The 17,849-nt window shown below is 34.3% G+C and overlaps 3 protein-coding genes across 4 annotated transcripts; 1 reads left to right on the plus strand and 2 right to left on the minus strand.

The window, feature by feature from the left end:
- The first annotated feature begins 7,489 nt into the window (after positions 1-7,489).
- On the plus strand, positions 7,490-11,193 carry LOC130740685 (probable methyltransferase PMT27). Its single transcript, XM_057593359.1, has 8 exons — positions 7,490-8,788; positions 8,873-9,022; positions 9,317-9,587; positions 9,716-9,826; positions 9,904-10,078; positions 10,342-10,608; positions 10,699-10,893; positions 10,986-11,193. Exons 1-8 carry the CDS (start codon positions 7,619-7,621, stop codon positions 11,191-11,193), a joined length of 2,547 nt encoding a protein of 848 aa, XP_057449342.1. The 5' UTR covers positions 7,490-7,618.
- LOC130740686 (glutaredoxin-C3-like) lies at positions 8,833-13,457 on the minus strand. 2 transcript variants are annotated; one of them, XR_009020233.1, is made up of 6 exons: positions 13,179-13,444; positions 13,001-13,074; positions 12,809-12,907; positions 12,608-12,712; positions 10,350-11,394; positions 8,833-10,075 (listed from the first exon to the last, which is right to left on the minus strand). XR_009020233.1 is itself a non-coding variant. In XM_057593360.1 (4 exons), exons 1-4 carry the CDS (start codon positions 13,349-13,351, stop codon positions 12,657-12,659), a joined length of 402 nt encoding a protein of 133 aa, XP_057449343.1. In that variant the 5' UTR covers positions 13,352-13,457; the 3' UTR covers positions 12,330-12,656. The 2 variants fall into 2 exon arrangements, 1 of the variants encoding a protein (XP_057449343.1); XM_057593360.1 differs by lacking the exons at positions 8,833-10,075; positions 10,350-11,394 and having other exon boundaries at positions 12,330-12,712; positions 13,179-13,457.
- A 972-nt stretch (positions 13,458-14,429) lies between these two features.
- Positions 14,430-16,670, minus strand: LOC130740687 (peroxidase 72-like). Its single transcript, XM_057593362.1, has 4 exons — positions 16,275-16,670; positions 15,802-15,993; positions 15,535-15,700; positions 14,430-14,999 (listed from the first exon to the last, which is right to left on the minus strand). Exons 1-4 carry the CDS (start codon positions 16,494-16,496, stop codon positions 14,587-14,589), a joined length of 993 nt encoding a protein of 330 aa, XP_057449345.1. The 5' UTR covers positions 16,497-16,670; the 3' UTR covers positions 14,430-14,586.
- Positions 16,671-17,849: the final 1,179 nt, after the last annotated feature.

A 17,849-nucleotide genomic window follows, 5' to 3' on the forward strand; every position in this document is an offset into this window, starting at 1 on the left:
ATGATTAATGATTTATGTAATCTGACTCGAATCCTGGTTGGAGAAATTGATTGTATTAGCCTGTGCAAAGATCAACGCTTCTTCTATCGAGACGAACAAATCAAATCAATTTTGGCGTGTTTTGGGAAGGATTCGATCGGTTTTCCATAGAAATAATCATGTGGCTTCAAACATTTTGTGCCGATGGAGGGGAACACAGCGCCACCACATCGTGATCGTACTGCTACTGTGAATTTTATTATTTTCCACGGAATTTTTGTACGTTTTAATAACAACAAAACTAATTGAATGAAAAGCTAGCAGCTAGCTTCTCCTTTTCAGACTTTATTATATTTGCAAGTAGTGAATCTATATATAAAGTAGTAACTGTGAGTATCTAGTGACTCTTCTTTGTGTTTATGTGGTTGTTCCTTTTCCCAAAGCCTAAATAATGTGCAATTTATGAAGGTGATTATTGGAGTGGTATCAATCGATTCCATTTTAATGAATTGTTTAATGTCTAAATGAAAGAAAGGAGTGATGGAGTGAACAGAACAGAAATCTAAGGCGCCGACCTGCACTGCATGAGTATGTATAGTGACTATGAGCCTTCAAGTTCTCGTTAGAGCAGACATTTCAAGCCGTATGGTAGGTTACTCTAGAATGCCAATGGCATTGCTGCACTGCACCACAAAACTAATTGAGGCATGCTTGATTTGCACATCTTTTATTTTCATTTGTAAGAAAATAGTTGTTTAAATGATCTATGAAAGGTGATGGCTGCGGCGGTAATGACATGTGAAAATGAAAAAAAAAAAAAATTTGAAAGTAAAAACTATGTTTCATGAAATAAAAAAGAAACCAAAAGATGTCTTCTCAAAAGAGGTCGCATATATGTATTTCAACCTCCTTATGATGTTTCTATTTATCATGTTTTTCTTTTTAAAACAACAATATAGGTGATAAACTTTATATTAACTATCTTTATTCACCGTAATTTGAACTCGAGACATCTGCTCAAAAGTTATAATAAGTATCAATTAATTTATGCACTTGATAATTATTATCCATTTTCTATTTTTCCAAGGAAAATTATATAGAAGAGGAATTAGGGAGATGCCTTGAGAGTTTAATAATGGAGCAAAGTTTAAAGGCCCAAGTGCGACTCCTCCAACCATGCGGATATATGAATAGAGGAAGTCAACTTGTAGTCAGGAGTTGAATCACTACAATATATAATCGACATTAAATAGAGTACAATAGGGGGGAAAAAAGAGTTGGCTCGGCTCACTTCAATTCTAACCATAAAGCAGAGAAAAAAATCTCATTCAGATAGTATCCAAATCCCATTCATTTGGATAGTAAAGAGAATTTTTATCGTATCAGCTATTTTTATATTTTCTCTTTTAACTAGTGTTTTTTACCCGCGCGTTGCACGGGAAATATGTCTATTGTATTTGATACATTAATTAATACTTTGATTATTAAAAATATATTAAACAACGAATGAAATAGAAAAGTCAGAATTGATGAGTAAAGTGGACATAAAGACTTCTCTTCTAAGCCCGATTGAGACCAAGAGGAACTCGTTTCACATTCTTTGTAAATATGAAGACGATAACACAAATCATAGATATAAGGAATTATCAACATATTAATCTTAAAAATTAATGTGATAGTAGCACAAATCAGGATTGTGTAAGATATATCATAAAGTATAACATTATTGTGTTTATTCCAACTAAGTAGGGATGACAATGGGTAGGTACTATAGTACCATCTTCATACCCGCGTTTTAAAAATTACATGTATCCGTCTCCATACTCACGTGGGTAGTAACTCGAAGCTCTCCACCCTTAGACAATTCAATGTCATTATAGGAAGCTATCCATCTTTGCCAAAATCTAAATCTATGGATGACAATGGGTCTCAAAATCATAGGGTATCCGCAAAAAATATCCACTATGGGTAGGGTAAAAAACCGCTAAATGGGTATGAGGTTGAATATAGATAATTGCCCGCAAAAAATAGAGGGTATGGGTGCGGGTATGGGTACTGTAGTACCCAACCGGCCCATATCCGCACACACATGTTATTATTATTATTATTATTATTATTATTATTATTATTTGGGAATATATTAACAAATTAACTTAAGCTATAGCTTTCAAACTCACTTTTTTAAAAAAAAAGATTGGGATATATTAATTAATACTCTAAAAATAAATAATAAATAAATTAAGATAAAATCAAGAAATAAACCACCTAAATCCTAATCAAATCTAAAATTTAAAAATGTATTTTTTTTACTCTAAAAATAAATCAAAAATAAATTAAGATAAAATCAAGAAATAAACAACATAAATCCTAATCAAATCTAAAATTTTAAAATGTATTTTTTTATGAGAATTAATCTGAGAATGACACGTGTTATTTTTTTTTCTTCCAATTAGTGAATATTCTGCACCCTAGAAGATTTTGTTTTCCTCAATCATTTTGCTTTTGATTAAGAAGATAATAGCAGGAATCCTTAAAGCATATGACATCTTACAATTAGTTGAAGAACAAAATCAATTCATGAAGAAGATTGAAACAGAAATCCAAAATGAAGTCTTGAAGAACAAAATACCCTCTTTCACCAATTTGAAAGGACTGTGGTGAAAGAATTGTATTTAGTGTATTTGTGAATCTTGGGGTAGAGCCCTTGTGAAACAAAAAATCAAAGGAACATTTCAGTCAAGAGAAACAAAAAATAATGTCTTGCCCCATATGTGCGCACCCCAGTAAATTATCTATATATGTAAGAAAAAAACAAAATAATTCTCTCACCCAAAATAATTGTGGTTACTTCACCAATAAACTTATACTAACAATCAATTTAAATTGAACTTAAGGAAATATATAGAGTAAAGTAAGATAAATTACCCAATTGGCATACGAAAACATGAGTATATGCAAAACTAATGAGTTTGAGGAAAACATGAACCAACCTTAAGAATGAGCTAACCATACTCATGAAGATTAAATGTGAGCTCTTCATATGCTTTCATCAATTTGACTGACCCGTGCATCATTAAAAAAAAAATTAGTAAGTTGTGCATCATTCACATACAGTGCAAATAGTATGCTTATACACACAGCTCAAACATGATGAATAAAAACGTGCAAAATTTGAGAAATGAATATAAATTCGGGCTATCTAAGTTTCGTAAATTTCTATAAATTATACCAAAATCTGGTTTAGAATGGCTTCAAACGCATGGATTTCTACAAACTATACTAAAATCTGGTTTTAAAAAATACAAAAGCAGAAGTAGAACAATAGAAAAAACATTACGTCTTCAACAATGATTCGTTAAAGGGTCTATGCAAAAATTTGTAAACTTTTGGATCAAAACACACAAAATATGTGAAATTTAAGAATTAAGGATTGAATTACGAACAAAGGATAAACTGAAATAGCACAAACCATCAATCACAACATGATAAACTCTTCTTCACGTAACATCATCTTACGGCATACCTCTGTCGTGATCGCGACATGTGGCAGAGGTAGAAATAGCAGCTATCAAATCTCTGCGTGTCCATGGTAGCTTTGTGGACCCTCAGCACCAAATCAACTCCCTTTTCTTAGAATTAGCATTAAATAAATAATAAGATAAATTAAGATAAAATCAAGAAATAAACAACCTAAATCCTAATCAAATCTAAACTTTAAAAATGTACTAAATAAAGATAAATAAAAACTACCAAAATCTAGCAAATCACAATAAAAAAACTCATAAAATCCTGAATTAAATAAAAATATGAAAATTCAATAAAAATTCAATAAAAATTAATTTATACTCTAAATGTAACTCAAAGATAAAATAAAATATTTCATGAAATTAAAATTAAATAAATAATAAATAAGAATAGATAAAAACTATCAAAATCTAGCAAATCACAATAAAAAATCATAAAATCCTGCATTAATTAAAATTTCAAAAATTCAATAAAAATTAATTATTATACTCTATAAATAAATGTAAAATAAAATAAAATATTTCCTGGAAGTAAAATTAAATAAATAATAAGATAAAATTAAGAAATAAACAACCTAAATTCTAATCAAATCTAAAATTTAAAAAGGTACTAAATAAAGATAGATAAAAACTACCAAGTCTAGCAAATCACAATAAAAACTCATAAAATCCTGGATTAATTAAAAATCTGAAAATTTAAGAAAATTTAATTAATATACTCTAAAAGTGAATCTAAAATAAAATAAAGTATTTTATGGATTTAAAATAAATGATAAGATAAATTAAAATAAAATTAAGAAATAAACAACCTAAATCCCAATCAAATCTAATATTAAAAATGGTATTAAATAAAGATAGATAAAAACTAACAAAATCTAGCAAATCACAATAAAAACTCATAAAATCCCGAATTAATACAAAATTCGAAAATTCAATAAAAATTAATCAATTTATTCTAAAAATAAATTTAAAATAAATTAAACGACCAAATCTTATCTTTTAAAATAATATCAATCAATTATTTTAGAATATATAAAATTAAAACATATATCAATTGAAAATTATATCTTCTAAAATAATATCAATTAATTAGGTTAGAATATATAAAATTAAAATATATATCAATTGAAAATTATATCCTCTAACAAATTGACACGTGGAATAATTTTTATGAGAATTAATCTGGGAGCGACACGTCACTAACTTGGCCTGTGGGAGCGACACGTCATGCTTGAAGTTGTTCTTTTCTAATATATATAGATAGATTCTTTTAGTGTGTGAATTTGAGATGTAAAGACTAAAGAGAATTTTTCCCAATCCTTATGATGAAAATATAAAACTTGTCTAGTTATTTCATTTTCAATGATTCATAATTTACGGTAGTACAATTCTATTAGTCACTATAATTTAATAAAATGAATAAGAATGTAGACATTATCCTTAGAGCATCTCCAATGCAAGGTTCTTAGTTCTTATTTTGGAGTTAAGAACTAAGAACTAAGAACTAAGAACTTTACCATTGGAGGTGCTGACATTGACTCCTTAGTTCTTAAAAATAAGAACTCAGTTCTTATATAAGATGTTTTGCTTTTTGAGTTCTTAGCTTAAAATATTAATTATTTCTCTCTCATTCAAATTACTTTATTACTTTATGAGTTTTGTTTTATTACTTTATGGAAAAAAAAAGTATAAATAATGTGGTTGGTGGGACCAAATGAATAGTAGTAAGAACTAAGAACTCATAGTTGGAGCAAAATTACTTGAGAGTTGCTTAAACACATGTGGCAATACGGGCCCACATAAATAGTGCTAAGAACTAAGAAATAAGAACTAGCATTGGAGATGCTCTTATGGGACCCAAACAATGCCACCAATCCCAAAGTTAACAAAAAAAATCCCTTCTGGGGACACCAAGCCAATTGCAGCAAATAACATAAGAAGAGCATGCATATGCCTTGTTGTTTTTCTATTTCCGACCATCTCATTGGCATTGCAACAGAAGCTGCAGGGTATGTCTATCAGCCGTAATTTTCCTACTTCACTCCTCTCAGAACTGCTTCCCTTGGCAGTTCTGAGTTACACACCGCCACAATCAAAATTTTCCACAATGAGAGAGAGAGTAATGGCAATGTCAACTGTGTGGAAAAGAGACGAAAGAGGTCACTATCGGAGCCATAAATGAATGGGGGGTTTTTATGAGAACAGCCGAGCAAGCATGTGATTTGTGGTGTGGGGAAGTTAAAAATATACCCAAAAGATTTGGTTGCTTCCTTGGCTTGTCATTCTCATTATTTTTTCTTTCTCACTTTCTCTACCCAAAGGCCAACGTCACTAGCTTAAAGAAAGATAATGTCATGCATTCCTTCCTCTGAATTCGATTCAGTTTCGGATGATAGTGATGCGTTTTTCTTGTGTTTGAAAAAATGATAAAATAATTCCAACTGCGCAAATTAACTAATCCAAACCCAAAGTAACTTTGATAAGCAAGAGTATGAGTAGTTAAAATGAATGAAGTAAAAAAAAATACGTGGATTATTTAAGTTGTTTTCCTATAATATACTCTTACCCGATAAGTATGACCCATTAATTTTTTGAGGTACCATTGGCATTGAGCACTAAAGTGATAACTCTTCCCAATCATATTCATGACTACATGCTTAAGAGAGCGAAACCTCAAAAACCCATACCAATGCGTATCTCATATATTTTTTTAACTAATAGTATATAGGATTTTTAATTATCATATTTAGTTACTTCTAGCTATTTTTTTTTTCAAGATATTCTATCATCAACCTATGAGACTATAAGATCTTGATCATGTCAAACGTACAAATAACTTTTTTTAGGCTTCATTAAAATATAGGCAATTAACAATTTTTAAAATTAAGCAAACACAATAATTTGCAAGATGAAATTACATGTAACAAAAGTAAGCTTATATATGTTTGATGAATTGAACCACCTCTTAGCATACGATTAAAAAGTGACTATTTTAGGATGCTCCAACTTGTTGGTGGATGTCTATTCGTCTATTATTATAGCATATATCCTGATCAGATTGCACATGAGTAGAAAGTAACTTTCCTATATATGGACATCCACAGTTCATCCAATAATACAAAAATTGACAATTAGGGAATACCAAATCCTAAGGAATATAATAAGAGGTGTCTATATCACCTAGCTACAAGTGTCACTTAACCTCATATTAACTGAACAAATAATATTTAAGATAAATGAGTTATGAATGTTATAATTTATTTTTTTATAAGTGATTCTATTAGTTCAAAATATAGTGGGGTCCATTAAGTTATATGCATAAGTAAATTAAATAACGGATTAATTGTCTCAGTCCCATAGTTTAGTGAGTATGTAATTGTAATTATGGTCTTACTTTGTACTATATTTTTAATCTTGTTTTTCTAGATTATAATTTTATCTTTAATCACATAAAAACAACTCATTGAGGGTGAAATTAAGAAGAAAAGTAGAAAGCAAGGGAATGTTGAAAGTCCAACCACCTTGAGGTCCTTGGAATAGACCGCACTCACAAGTGAAGAGCAAACAATCTCTTAGACATTTAGCACATTTTGGGTCTGAATGCTCCCAGTCCAATAAGTGACGTCGAGCCCATTTAGCCCAACAGCCCAAGAACCGAGAAAAAAGAAGAGCCTAATTAAAGGAATGACCACAACCAAGAAAAAAGAAGGCTTGAATGTCTAAGATTTGTATATTTACACCGTCATTCTCATGAAACTGCATGTACTTACGAGAATCACTTAATTTGATCCTTCACTTGTCCATTTTTTGTTTTTTATGTGAAAATGATTGATTGTCTTTGCATTGTCAAATGAATCCTTAACATAGCAACCAAACATTTTCAACAAATTCCCTACTCCTACTCTTTAGGATCATCGAGACATTCCAACCATCTTGGAATATTTCCTACTCTTTCAACCAATCTTCACTTCACATGCGTGTCTCCCTCCACAAACATCTCACCCAAACTCTCTCGCTCTCTGCATCCATGCAGTCTCACTTTCATAATCTTCTTTAACAAATTAGGACCCAATCCTAATTCCCCTCTGAAGACAGACACACACACACTAACTCTTATGGCTCTGTTCAAGGCACGGAACAATAGGAGATCATCATCACCTTCTTACGTATCAACCTTAACAATATTACTATTCATCGCACTGTGTGTTTTTGGTGTATGGATGCTAAGCTCCAGCTCTCTAGTCTCACCTCAAACACAGAGCGATGAGAGTACCACCACGCGCACGGCCATCGACACCTCTTCAACCACCGATACTGATTTCTCTTCCTCGCAAGACAACCCTGAAACCACCACCATAAAAACAGATGATTCAGCTGAAACGACCACCAAAAGTGAAGAACAAAAGAATGATGAAGTCTTCAGAGACAATCCTGGTAATCTTCCTGATGATGCCATTAAGTCTGATGACAAAAACTCAAACAATGAGCAACATAAACAGCAGAGTGCCATTAGTGATGCTCAGATATCAGAGGAAAGCACGTTAACCCAGAAAGAACAAGCCTCCACGATACATGAAACGGTTTCAGACAAGGATCAGACAATTTCTGAGTCAGAGAGAGTTGAGCAAAGTGGCAATGAAGATGGAAATAAAAAGGAGGAAGAAGAGAATGCCAACACTCAAGATTCTACAGAATCTGTTAATGCAGCTGAAAATCAAGAACAAGGCACTGAACAGCAACAAGATGCTGTTCAGAGTTTTGACACTAACAACAATGAAGATGAATCAAATAAAGAGCAGTTAAGAGAGGACAAAGGGGAGAATGAGACCGCAGAGAAAGATGGGCAGATGAAATCCAATGAAGATGGAAATTCTGATTCCAAAGCAGGTGAAAGCTCTCAGGTTGAGCCAGAGAAAAATGAGAATCAGAAAGTCCAAGATGAAAGTGAAGAAACGCAGAAGCCAAAAGCAGAGAAGAAAGGAAGCAAGTCGAACAAGAAGTCATGGAAAACGCAAGCAGATCAGTCACATAGCGAAAAGAAGAGACAGAAGGATGAATCAGAAACTCCAGAGAAATTGCAAGAGCACGAGTGGTATCTCTGCAATGTCACGGCAGGGGCGGATTACATACCGTGTTTGGACAATGAAATGGCTATCAAAAAGTTACGTAGCACAAAACATTTTGAGCACAGAGAAAGGCATTGTCCGGAAGAGGCACCCACTTGCCTCGTGCCAACTCCCAAAGGTTACAAAAGATCCATTGAATGGCCAAGTAGCAGAGATAAGGTGATTCAAAGGCAGTTCTAAATTGGATATTGGAGACTTTGATATCTTCAAAATTAAAACTTTCTTTATTGTATTTCAAAACAGATATGGTATCACAATGTACCTCACTCCATGCTAGCAGAGGTGAAGGGACACCAGAATTGGGTGAAGGTGACAGGTGAATTCTTAACATTCCCTGGTGGTGGCACCCAGTTCATTCATGGAGCTCTACACTACATTGATTTTCTTCAAAAGGTAATCATAACAGCATTTTCTAAATTTTGTCTTAGTTAATACTTACTACTTAGTTAGCATGCCGAACACATGTTGGCTCAATCGGTAAGGATGAGGCATTTCCTGGGAGGAAATTGCGTTCGACTCTCGCAGCCGATGTGAGGGTTGTGTCAGTGGGTCACTATAAGCGACTTATGGTCCTGTAAGCATCCTTTGACCAGTGGTGGTGACGGAAGCCGAACCCACCCAAAGTTATTCATCGGAATAAGTTATCACTAGCAAGCAATATTTTATAATATCATTCATGCATTGCAGGCTGAGGCTGGAATTGCATGGGGAAAGCACACCAGGGTGATCTTGGATGTTGGGTGTGGGGTTGGTAGTTTTGGAGGATACCTATTTGAAAGAGATGTTGTTGCAATGTCTTTTGCACCCAAAGATGAACATGAAGCACAAGTACAGTTTGCCCTTGAGAGAGGCATTCCTGCCATATCTGCTGTCATGGGTTCTACAAGATTGCCATTCCCTAGCCGTGTGTTTGATCTTATACATTGTGCACGTTGCAGAGTACCTTGGCATGTAGATGGTTGGTTTCACTCACCAACACTTTTCTTGAGCTTGAATTTGTCATTTGATTTCATATCCATAATCAACAATGGCTTTATTTTGTGCTGAACATATTTAGTTGCTGAGAATTGTGAAACTCTGTTCTAGGTGGCATGTTGCTTTTGGAATTGAATCGGCTTCTGAGACCGGGTGGTTATTTTGTTTGGTGTGCTACTCCCGTGTACCAAAAGCTCGAAGAAGATGTCGAGATATGGAAAGGTAGGATTAAACTTCATATCTTTGCTGTTACAAGAAGGACAATTCTACAGTCACTGACATCTTGTAATTTCTACTAGAAATGTCCTCACTAACAAAGAAAATGTGTTGGGAGCTTGTCACTATCAACAAGGATGAACTGAATCATGTTGGCGCTGCCATTTACCGCAAACCCACTTCCAATGAATGCTACGACAACCGGGAGAAAAACCAACCTCCAATGTGCAAGGATGATGACGATTCAAATGCTGCCTGGTAAATCTCTATTATTGGCAAATGAACAAAATGACTGTTTGACATGTTCTAAAGACTAAAATAAAAATAGTACATGTTTGGAAGTCCTTCCAAAATTGATTCTAAAATCAATTTCGAAAATAAGTTTTTGTGTAACTTCTGAGATTCAAAAATTAATTACGACAAAAAGGAAGTTGATCCAAACATGTTAGTAGTTGATTTAGAAGGAAAATACATCATAACAGTACTTCTAATTTGGATTGACCAAATGTATTGTATTACAGGTATGTACCTCTGCAAGCGTGCATGCATAGAGTGCCTGAAAACCAGGCTGAGAGAGGGGCCAAGTGGCCTGAAGTTTGGCCTCGTCGAGTGAAGAAAGCCCCGTATTGGTTAAACAGCTCAGAGGTTGGGATCTATGGAAAACCAGCTCCTCAAGATTTTACAGCAGACACTGAACGTTGGAGAAACATTGTGGATGAGTTGAGTAACATTGGAATAACTTGGTCTAATGTGAGAAATATCATGGACATGCGAGCTGTCTATGGGGGGTATTGCCTTCAACTTGGAGAACAACTATCATAGATTAGAACTTAATATGCAATACTTAGTTTTTGTAATACTTAGCCATCTGCGTGCAGATTTGCAGCAGCTCTGAGGGAACTTCCTGTTTGGGTATTCAATGTTGTGAACATAGATGCTCCGGATACACTTCCCATCATCTATGAGAGGGGTCTTTTTGGGATATACCATGATTGGTGTGAATCCTTCAGCACATATCCAAGAACTTATGATCTACTGCATGCAGATAATCTTTTTTCAAAGCTAAAAGAGAGGTATGTATGGAAGTAGTGATCCTTCAACCCTTTTCACCTATTCTAGAGAAATTGCACCAAAATGATCTCCATCTGTTATTTTGGCTCCTCAGGTGTAAACTTATTCCTGTTATGGCAGAGGTGGATAGAATAATCAGACCTGGAGGTACGTTGATTGTGCGTGATGAACCGAACACCATCAAAGAAGTGGAAGCTCTGTTAAAATCTCTACACTGGGAAATAACTTACACAAAAGAACAAGAAGGCATGCTCTGTGCCAAGAGAGGCACTTGGCGACCTGACTCTGCAGCTTTGTCCTGATAATGGCCACAACACTCGTGCTGTAACTCAAGGCTCCTTTTCAGATATAGTTGTGCAGCGGCACTGACATGTATATGGCATTCTATCCTCCTTCTATAGCACAACATTTGTCCGGAGCACGTCACACTATTGTTTTTTTCATCACACATGTATCTCAATTTTCGATTTAACTACCCCAGATTTCATGCATGATACACCAACCTGCAGGTTTAGATTTAGTTGTCAATACAACCCGTCTTGTTATTATATTCTGTACTTAAATTTCCTACTGCAATAGATTTCTTAAATCAACTATTAGTTTGAATAGTAGTTCATAAGACAAGATAGTTTGACCTTGGCTCCTTCAAGGCCTATAGAGTTCCTCTTGGAAACAATATGTTGCACTTCTTGGATGAAGTCATGCCATGATTTGAGATCAATTCATCGAAACAATAATCAGAATTTTTTTTTTGTTGAGTTCGCAGATTGTGGTTGACAGACTTCATGTTAGAAATTGCCATTTTTTTTTGGTTTTCTAAAACTTCTTTAAACTCATAAGCCACCTTCAAGCATATTGAAATTCAAAGTTTCATGTTAGCAATTAACAATGTGATCAATTAGAGCCCAACCTCTCGAGAGTCCTACTTTTATATGCAAAATGATGCAATTCTTTTATGAAATTTCATGTTTAGACTAACTTTGTGGGTATCTCCATTATAAATCTTCTTACAGGTAGACAACACCTTAACATTTAAACATGAATGCTGCATTCTAATGGACTTCAACTCTTCAAGTACATGAAATCCATGAAACTAATGAAGTACTAAATGTTGTGATGTTGTAAAGATGAAAGCATCCTTTTTTTTTTTTCAAATGCAATATCAAAGTCTCAGTATACTGACACTGTCAAGTTCTTTAACAATTCAATCTAACTATTTATAATAAATTAAAACCGAGATGCAGAATATAAATGAATAAACTAATAAGAATAATCCCATGTTTTTGCCAATACTAATTAATTTTTGCATATTGTCTTCATGCGTGTGCTCATCACTTCCCAACAAAAACATGTTAAAGTGTAATTTTTGAATTACTTTATGTTAAGGTTACATCAAATTAAAACACCATGAATTTTCAAGTCCTATCAAACATCTAAATAGAGCATTTTAAGGATTTTATTATGTAGTATTTTGAATACACTTTGAAAATTACAATACTCTTAACAAATGTCATACTCATATCCAAACAGAGTAACTGAATATATGAAAACAGAAGGGCAATTTCTCCAATATGTTGCTAGAAGCTCAATGAGCTTCATTATAAACATCCCCAAATAAAAACCCAGAAAACTCATAAAGTATCAATAAATATGTTGCTGCCAGAAGCTTGAAAACATCATCATCCATATGAAAAATGTGAGTTCCCCGGCACATACCGGTAAATTGGCAGACGCTAGTGCTCCTCCCCGAGTCTCCAATATGCCATCAACTTGCACTAAGAAGTTTCTGCAATTCACCACTCTGGACTGCAGCTCTGAGATCTGAATTACAAAAGCAACGAAACCACGCAATTAGATAACAAAAAAATTCAGAAACACAAAGGGTTAATGGTAGCTTAAAAGTATGAGCTAACCAACCATCACATCCACCAATATGCTTGGCATTGACAAATACTTGTGGCACTGTGCTTCTACCTAGTAAATCTAGAAGAACACTCTGAATTTCATACCCATCATCTACATGGAAGAAGAAAACAACAAAACACTGTTACCTAATTGTGATAAAAGTTTGAACAATGATGAGAATGAAATTGGGATGATGAATACTACCTCGGAGATCCAATTCAACAACAAACGGTTGCTCATTGAGTTCAGCAAAGATGCGTTTGGCGCGTAAACAATACCTAACAATATGAAACGAAACAGAGAAGCATGATAATCGATGAATAAGCAAAACCCTAATTGGTGAGGATCGGGTATGTGGTGAAATGGAAAAAGAGGGACTCACGGGCAATAGGATTTGGAGAAGAAGGCGATTCTGTTGGAGTAGATGACGTTGTGAACGAAGGCGGAAACGGAATTAGAGGCTTCGATTTGTGGCGGTCCGGTCCCTTTTTCTCCGACCAGAATCAGGAAAATAACCACCGTGAACGCCGTAGCCACGCTGCATCTTAATCTCATCGTTCTTCTCTTTCGCGATCACTGTCAGTTTGTGGATTTGGATTTCCTGGCGCTACAAAATGCTGCAACGCAAGTAGTACGCAACCCCTTCTCTAAAGTCTTAACTAAAATAACAGTAATCTTGACCGCTTCATTTTTTTAAATCATTTAACTTTTTTTTTACAAAGAGGAATTTTTTTAAAGGAAATTTAAAGAAACAAATGTTTTTTTTTTTATATCAGAAAAATAAATTGAATCATCTATCTCTGAACCTACCTCACCCAAGTAATATGTACCTTAACTCTTATCACTTGAGCGATAGTCTGATGTCCAAGCCAATTGATTGGATAGACAATTACTACTTTACTTATTAGATTAGTATTTACATCCTAGCCCCAATAATGTTACTTACACACATTTTTTCGAGGTGGAAGAGGTGGAATGAGGAGAGAGATAGGAAGAAGAAAAAAAAGTAAGAGAGAGAAAGCATGAGATGTGATAGATGATAAGAGGAGAGAGATAGAAACAAAAATAGGTGAAAATGAAGTTTAAAAAATGAGATGTGTATATATCATTGTTGTCCTATCCCGAAAATAAAAGGATGAAATAGAAAGAAGGGCAAGAACTTTGGTTTGGTAGTGCGAGGGAGGCCTTCTAAGCCATACTCCACGATCACAGAGAGTATAGAAACAAAGTCCAAACCCCCCAAAAACATCTTCGAGATCGCTACCTTAGGATGATTTGGAGCAAATCAGGCCGATCTCTGTTGTAGTGTTGTCCAGTCAGAGTCTTCTCTATTGAGGTAGTAGACTCGAACTCGAGGCATCTGTTTAAGCTAGAACAACCTCATATCAGTTGATCTACGCGTCTGATGATAATTAAACTTTATCTTATCTTATGTAATATAGGAGAGTGAAAAATTATTTTTTTCGTTATCATTAACATTATCCCAAACTAGTCCTGCCTTATCTAATTTTCTTTAAAAAAAAATTAGTCAACAAAAGTTCGTTTATTGAATTACATGAATTTCATTTAAAAGACAAGAAATTTCAACTACTTCAATCTTCAAGAACTAATCTTTTTCTGTTGTTGGTCTGCCTTCAAGAAATTATCCTGAAACATCTTATTCAATAAATTGGATCCAAACACACAACAATTCTAAGAAAATCCCAAGTACAAACTCAGGGCACACTGTCAATGGAAGCATCATAAAAATGTAGGTAAAATTTTAAGTTCACATGTGTGGCATGACTTTATTAGTTGTTAATCCTTCTGCAGATCCTTCTGATCTCTCCCCTTGACCCTGTTAAAGGAGTAATGTTTCCCATCTTAACCATGGACTTGGCAAATTGTTCAAAGAAAAGATCGTTTCTCTCAGCATACTTCTTCACTAAATCTTCAGATTCTTTATTATCTGTCAAGAGGATCTCATCAGAACTCAGCAGACCCTTGAATGCCAGCAAGTTCTTGAAGTAGTTGTTGTCAAATTTTACTGGGGTGACAAAGTCTAGCACAAACAGATTCTGGTCCCCACCAGATCTTGGACACTGAGTGCGCAATTTAGCAGCATAGGATTGGTCAAGAGTGAAGTCTGCTTTGCCATTTCCAGTTTGGTTGTAGAGTCTTTGCCTGAAGCTGGTGCACCTAGAATCTCCTATGGTGTGGCTCCCTATAAAATTAACAAGGAAAATCTTGTTTATGCAGCTATGGAATATCTCTAGTTGAGTAAAATGAATATCATACTCAAATGTAGAAGAAATCTGAAACAATATATAAGTGGACAAAGGAAGTAAATTCGCAATCAGCATAATGCATAGAGATTTATTGTGTTTGGTTCCACATGTGAGAGCCTTAAAATCAATTCTCATTGATCAAAATCACTTCTACATTGTTATATAGATGTTTGGCAATCTATTTATAGAATTAATTTTAGTCTCAAACAATTTTACAGAGTAGCTAGAGAGAGAGTAACTTCTGCCCTGGACATAATCAATAGTGAGAATTGAGATCTCATAACTTGATTTCACAACGTTACTCTATAGAAATCACTTCTCAGATAAATGTATCCAAACATAAATCACTTCACTTTAACTCTTTACCGTAATTAATTTTACTAAAATCAATTCTATTGAAAATCAATTTTGACAATGCTGATTTAAACACTTATTTTGAAAGCAAAAGATAAAGCACTGGGAGGAGTTTACCAGATAGTGCAACTAGATCAACTATGTCAAGCCCCTTAAGCTTGAATTTAGTTAGGATAGTCTGGAATGTGTTGTTGGGGGCTGGAATGTTCTGATTTGAGCCACTGAGGCTTGCACCAAGAGAGTCCCTTCTTCCCAAAGGTACACCCCAGCTTGGTCCACCAGTCTACAGCAATAGCAAATCAGATTTGAATATTTGATGATTAAGTTTTGATAGTCAAAGATAATTGAAGATAATAGAGTACAAAACAAAATGGAAATATTTACCAGAACAGTTGAATCTCTTGCAGCTATAGCCAAAATGTCAGCACAAGACACAGTGTGAGGGCATTCTTTTTCTATTGCAGATTTAATTTCATCTATGACTTCAAATCCTCGAGCTGAATTGCGGTTTGGATTTGACCTCTTCTCACTGATGATGGTTCCACTGCTATCTAGCAACACTGATCCATCACAACCCTGCAAGATTGACTTTGAGTCATTCATCTGAACAATATAAATGATACACAAACACATATAACTAAAAGATCAGATAGCTGTGACAAATTGACAATACTATAAATTTCACACTTATCTACTAGATATCACTAAGTGCATGTTTATAAATTGTTCAATAATTGATTCTAGTCAAATCAATTCTGGGAAGAAACTTGTGTGAATATAGCTTATAGATTCCAGATTTCATTCCGAGAAAGGTGATCCAACATGCTATAAGTTGTAAGCATGTTACACGCAGAGACCTTGACAAAACAGTCATGGAAGTGTAGTCTAAGAAGCGAGGCGGCCATGCGGGGATCTTTCGCAAAAGCCTTGGCAACAATGGACTTGACAATCTCTTGAGCTTTGGGGCATGATTGGTCGTAAAATTGTGGGTAGAGGTTAACCCCTTGTTCCTTTTTGCAGTGACAGAATGGAACAAAGGCTAGAGAAAGAAGCAGGAGACATTTTATAGAATTGACCATTATTAGTGTTTCTTTGAAGACCACTTCAGAGGACAGAAATTATAGAATAGTTGAACAGGAGTTTTCAACTTGGTTGGATGAGCACCATGATGGGGGAATGCTATTTATAGAGAAGAATTTAGCAGAAAAGTATTGCATGACAGAGAACGACAAGGGAAAAAGAGGAATGGGAGGAAAGAAAAAGTTGGAGTTGGTACTAAACTAGTTTTTCAAATCAAGGTGATAAGAGTTGTTACCTCTTAATCCTTGTTATAGTTATAAGAAAGTTGCTAATTTCAGAGCAACATGTTTTTAGTTTGGTCTAAAGCAAAATTACTTGATATATTCAAAAGCCTTAGCTATCGGACCAGGTTCCCACCAGCATTGGAAGTTATATCAACCACAGGTCTACTATTTCAACTTTCAAGATCGTATAAATTCCTTTCTTTGTTATTTCTTAAGCACTATCTTTGCTTTTTCACTAGACACATCAATGATTAGGCCTGATTAGTATTATAATATTGACATGTACTTTTTCAAAAGAACTTCTACTCAAATGAGTTTATGGGAAGTGATTATGTCTATCTATCTTTAAATTTTACTGTGCTAATATCATACTCCCTCCGTTCCTTATTATAAGGCCATTTTTGAGTGTTTTTCTTGTTCCTAAATATAAGTTCATTTACAATATCAATGGAGCATTAATTATTTTTTCCAAAAACTATCATCATATTTAATATGAAAGAGACAATGAGATTTTGAAATAATAACTTGGAGAGAAAAATTTATAAGAAATTAAATAAGGGTAATCTAGGAAAGTGAATAAATTCTTTTACAAATTTATTACTTGTAACTACTTTTCTCAATCTAAGAGAATTGGGTAAAATGGACTTATAAATAGGAACAGAGGGAGTAGTATACTTTGGATTAAATAAAGGTTTGAACATTTTTACTTAGCTTTGGATATAAACTCACTTAAGAAGAGCTTATCTTACTTTTCCTCTTCAAAAGACATGGACTTCATTGGAGAATTCTCAAGGCCAAACATTACTTGACTACTTGCTCCTCAGTCAGCAAAGCCAATCCAATTTACAGTTTTATCCTTCACTTCATGTTTGTATCAACTTTTTTTTTCCCGATAATCAATTTTGACACCCGCGAGCTACTCATATAAGTGCATATTTAGATACATGGGGAAAAACTACATGAGAACAAAATTATAGTGGACAGTCGCAAAAGCTCGGGAAAGTTGCTTCTATCCACCGTATATCTATGAGTATTCAAACATGCATTGAGTCCTGATTTTAGAAGGCTTCTGGTCAACTGTGACAACATCAAATAGCGGGGTGGTTAATCTGCAGTTTTGTTTCTCTG

The sequence above is a fragment of the Lotus japonicus genome, chromosome 2 (genome assembly GCF_012489685.1).
Source record: "Lotus japonicus ecotype B-129 chromosome 2, LjGifu_v1.2".
In the NCBI taxonomy this organism is placed as follows: domain Eukaryota; kingdom Viridiplantae; phylum Streptophyta; class Magnoliopsida; order Fabales; family Fabaceae; genus Lotus; species Lotus japonicus.

What these genes read in the sequence shown, in the direction of transcription:
- LOC130740685 (XM_057593359.1), top strand. Translation starts at nt 7,619, where the DNA reads ATGGCTCTGTTCAAGGCACGGAACAATAGGAGATCATCATCACCTTCT. An exon ending in GGCCAAGTAGCAGAGATAAG is followed by an intron (nt 8,789 to 8,872) that starts GTGATTCAAAGG and finishes ATTTCAAAACAG; the next exon opens with ATATGGTATCACAATGTACC. An exon ending in ACATTGATTTTCTTCAAAAG is followed by an intron (nt 9,023 to 9,316) that starts GTAATCATAACA and finishes CATGCATTGCAG; the next exon opens with GCTGAGGCTGGAATTGCATG.
- LOC130740686 (XM_057593360.1), bottom strand. Translation starts at nt 13,351, where the DNA reads ATGAGATTAAGATGCAGCGTGGCTACGGCGTTCACGGTGGTTATTTTC. An exon ending in TTCTCCAAATCCTATTGCCC is followed by an intron (nt 13,075 to 13,178) that starts GTGAGTCCCTCT and finishes TCATATTGTTAG; the next exon opens with GTATTGTTTACGCGCCAAAC. An exon ending in GCATATTGGTGGATGTGATG is followed by an intron (nt 12,713 to 12,808) that starts GTTGGTTAGCTC and finishes TTTGTAATTCAG; the next exon opens with ATCTCAGAGCTGCAGTCCAG.
- LOC130740687 (XM_057593362.1), bottom strand. Translation starts at nt 16,496, where the DNA reads ATGGTCAATTCTATAAAATGTCTCCTGCTTCTTTCTCTAGCCTTTGTT. An exon ending in CAAGAGATTCAACTGTTCTG is followed by an intron (nt 15,701 to 15,801) that starts GTAAATATTTCC and finishes CTATTGCTGTAG; the next exon opens with ACTGGTGGACCAAGCTGGGG. An exon ending in TGATCTAGTTGCACTATCTG is followed by an intron (nt 15,000 to 15,534) that starts GTAAACTCCTCC and finishes TTAATTTTATAG; the next exon opens with GGAGCCACACCATAGGAGAT.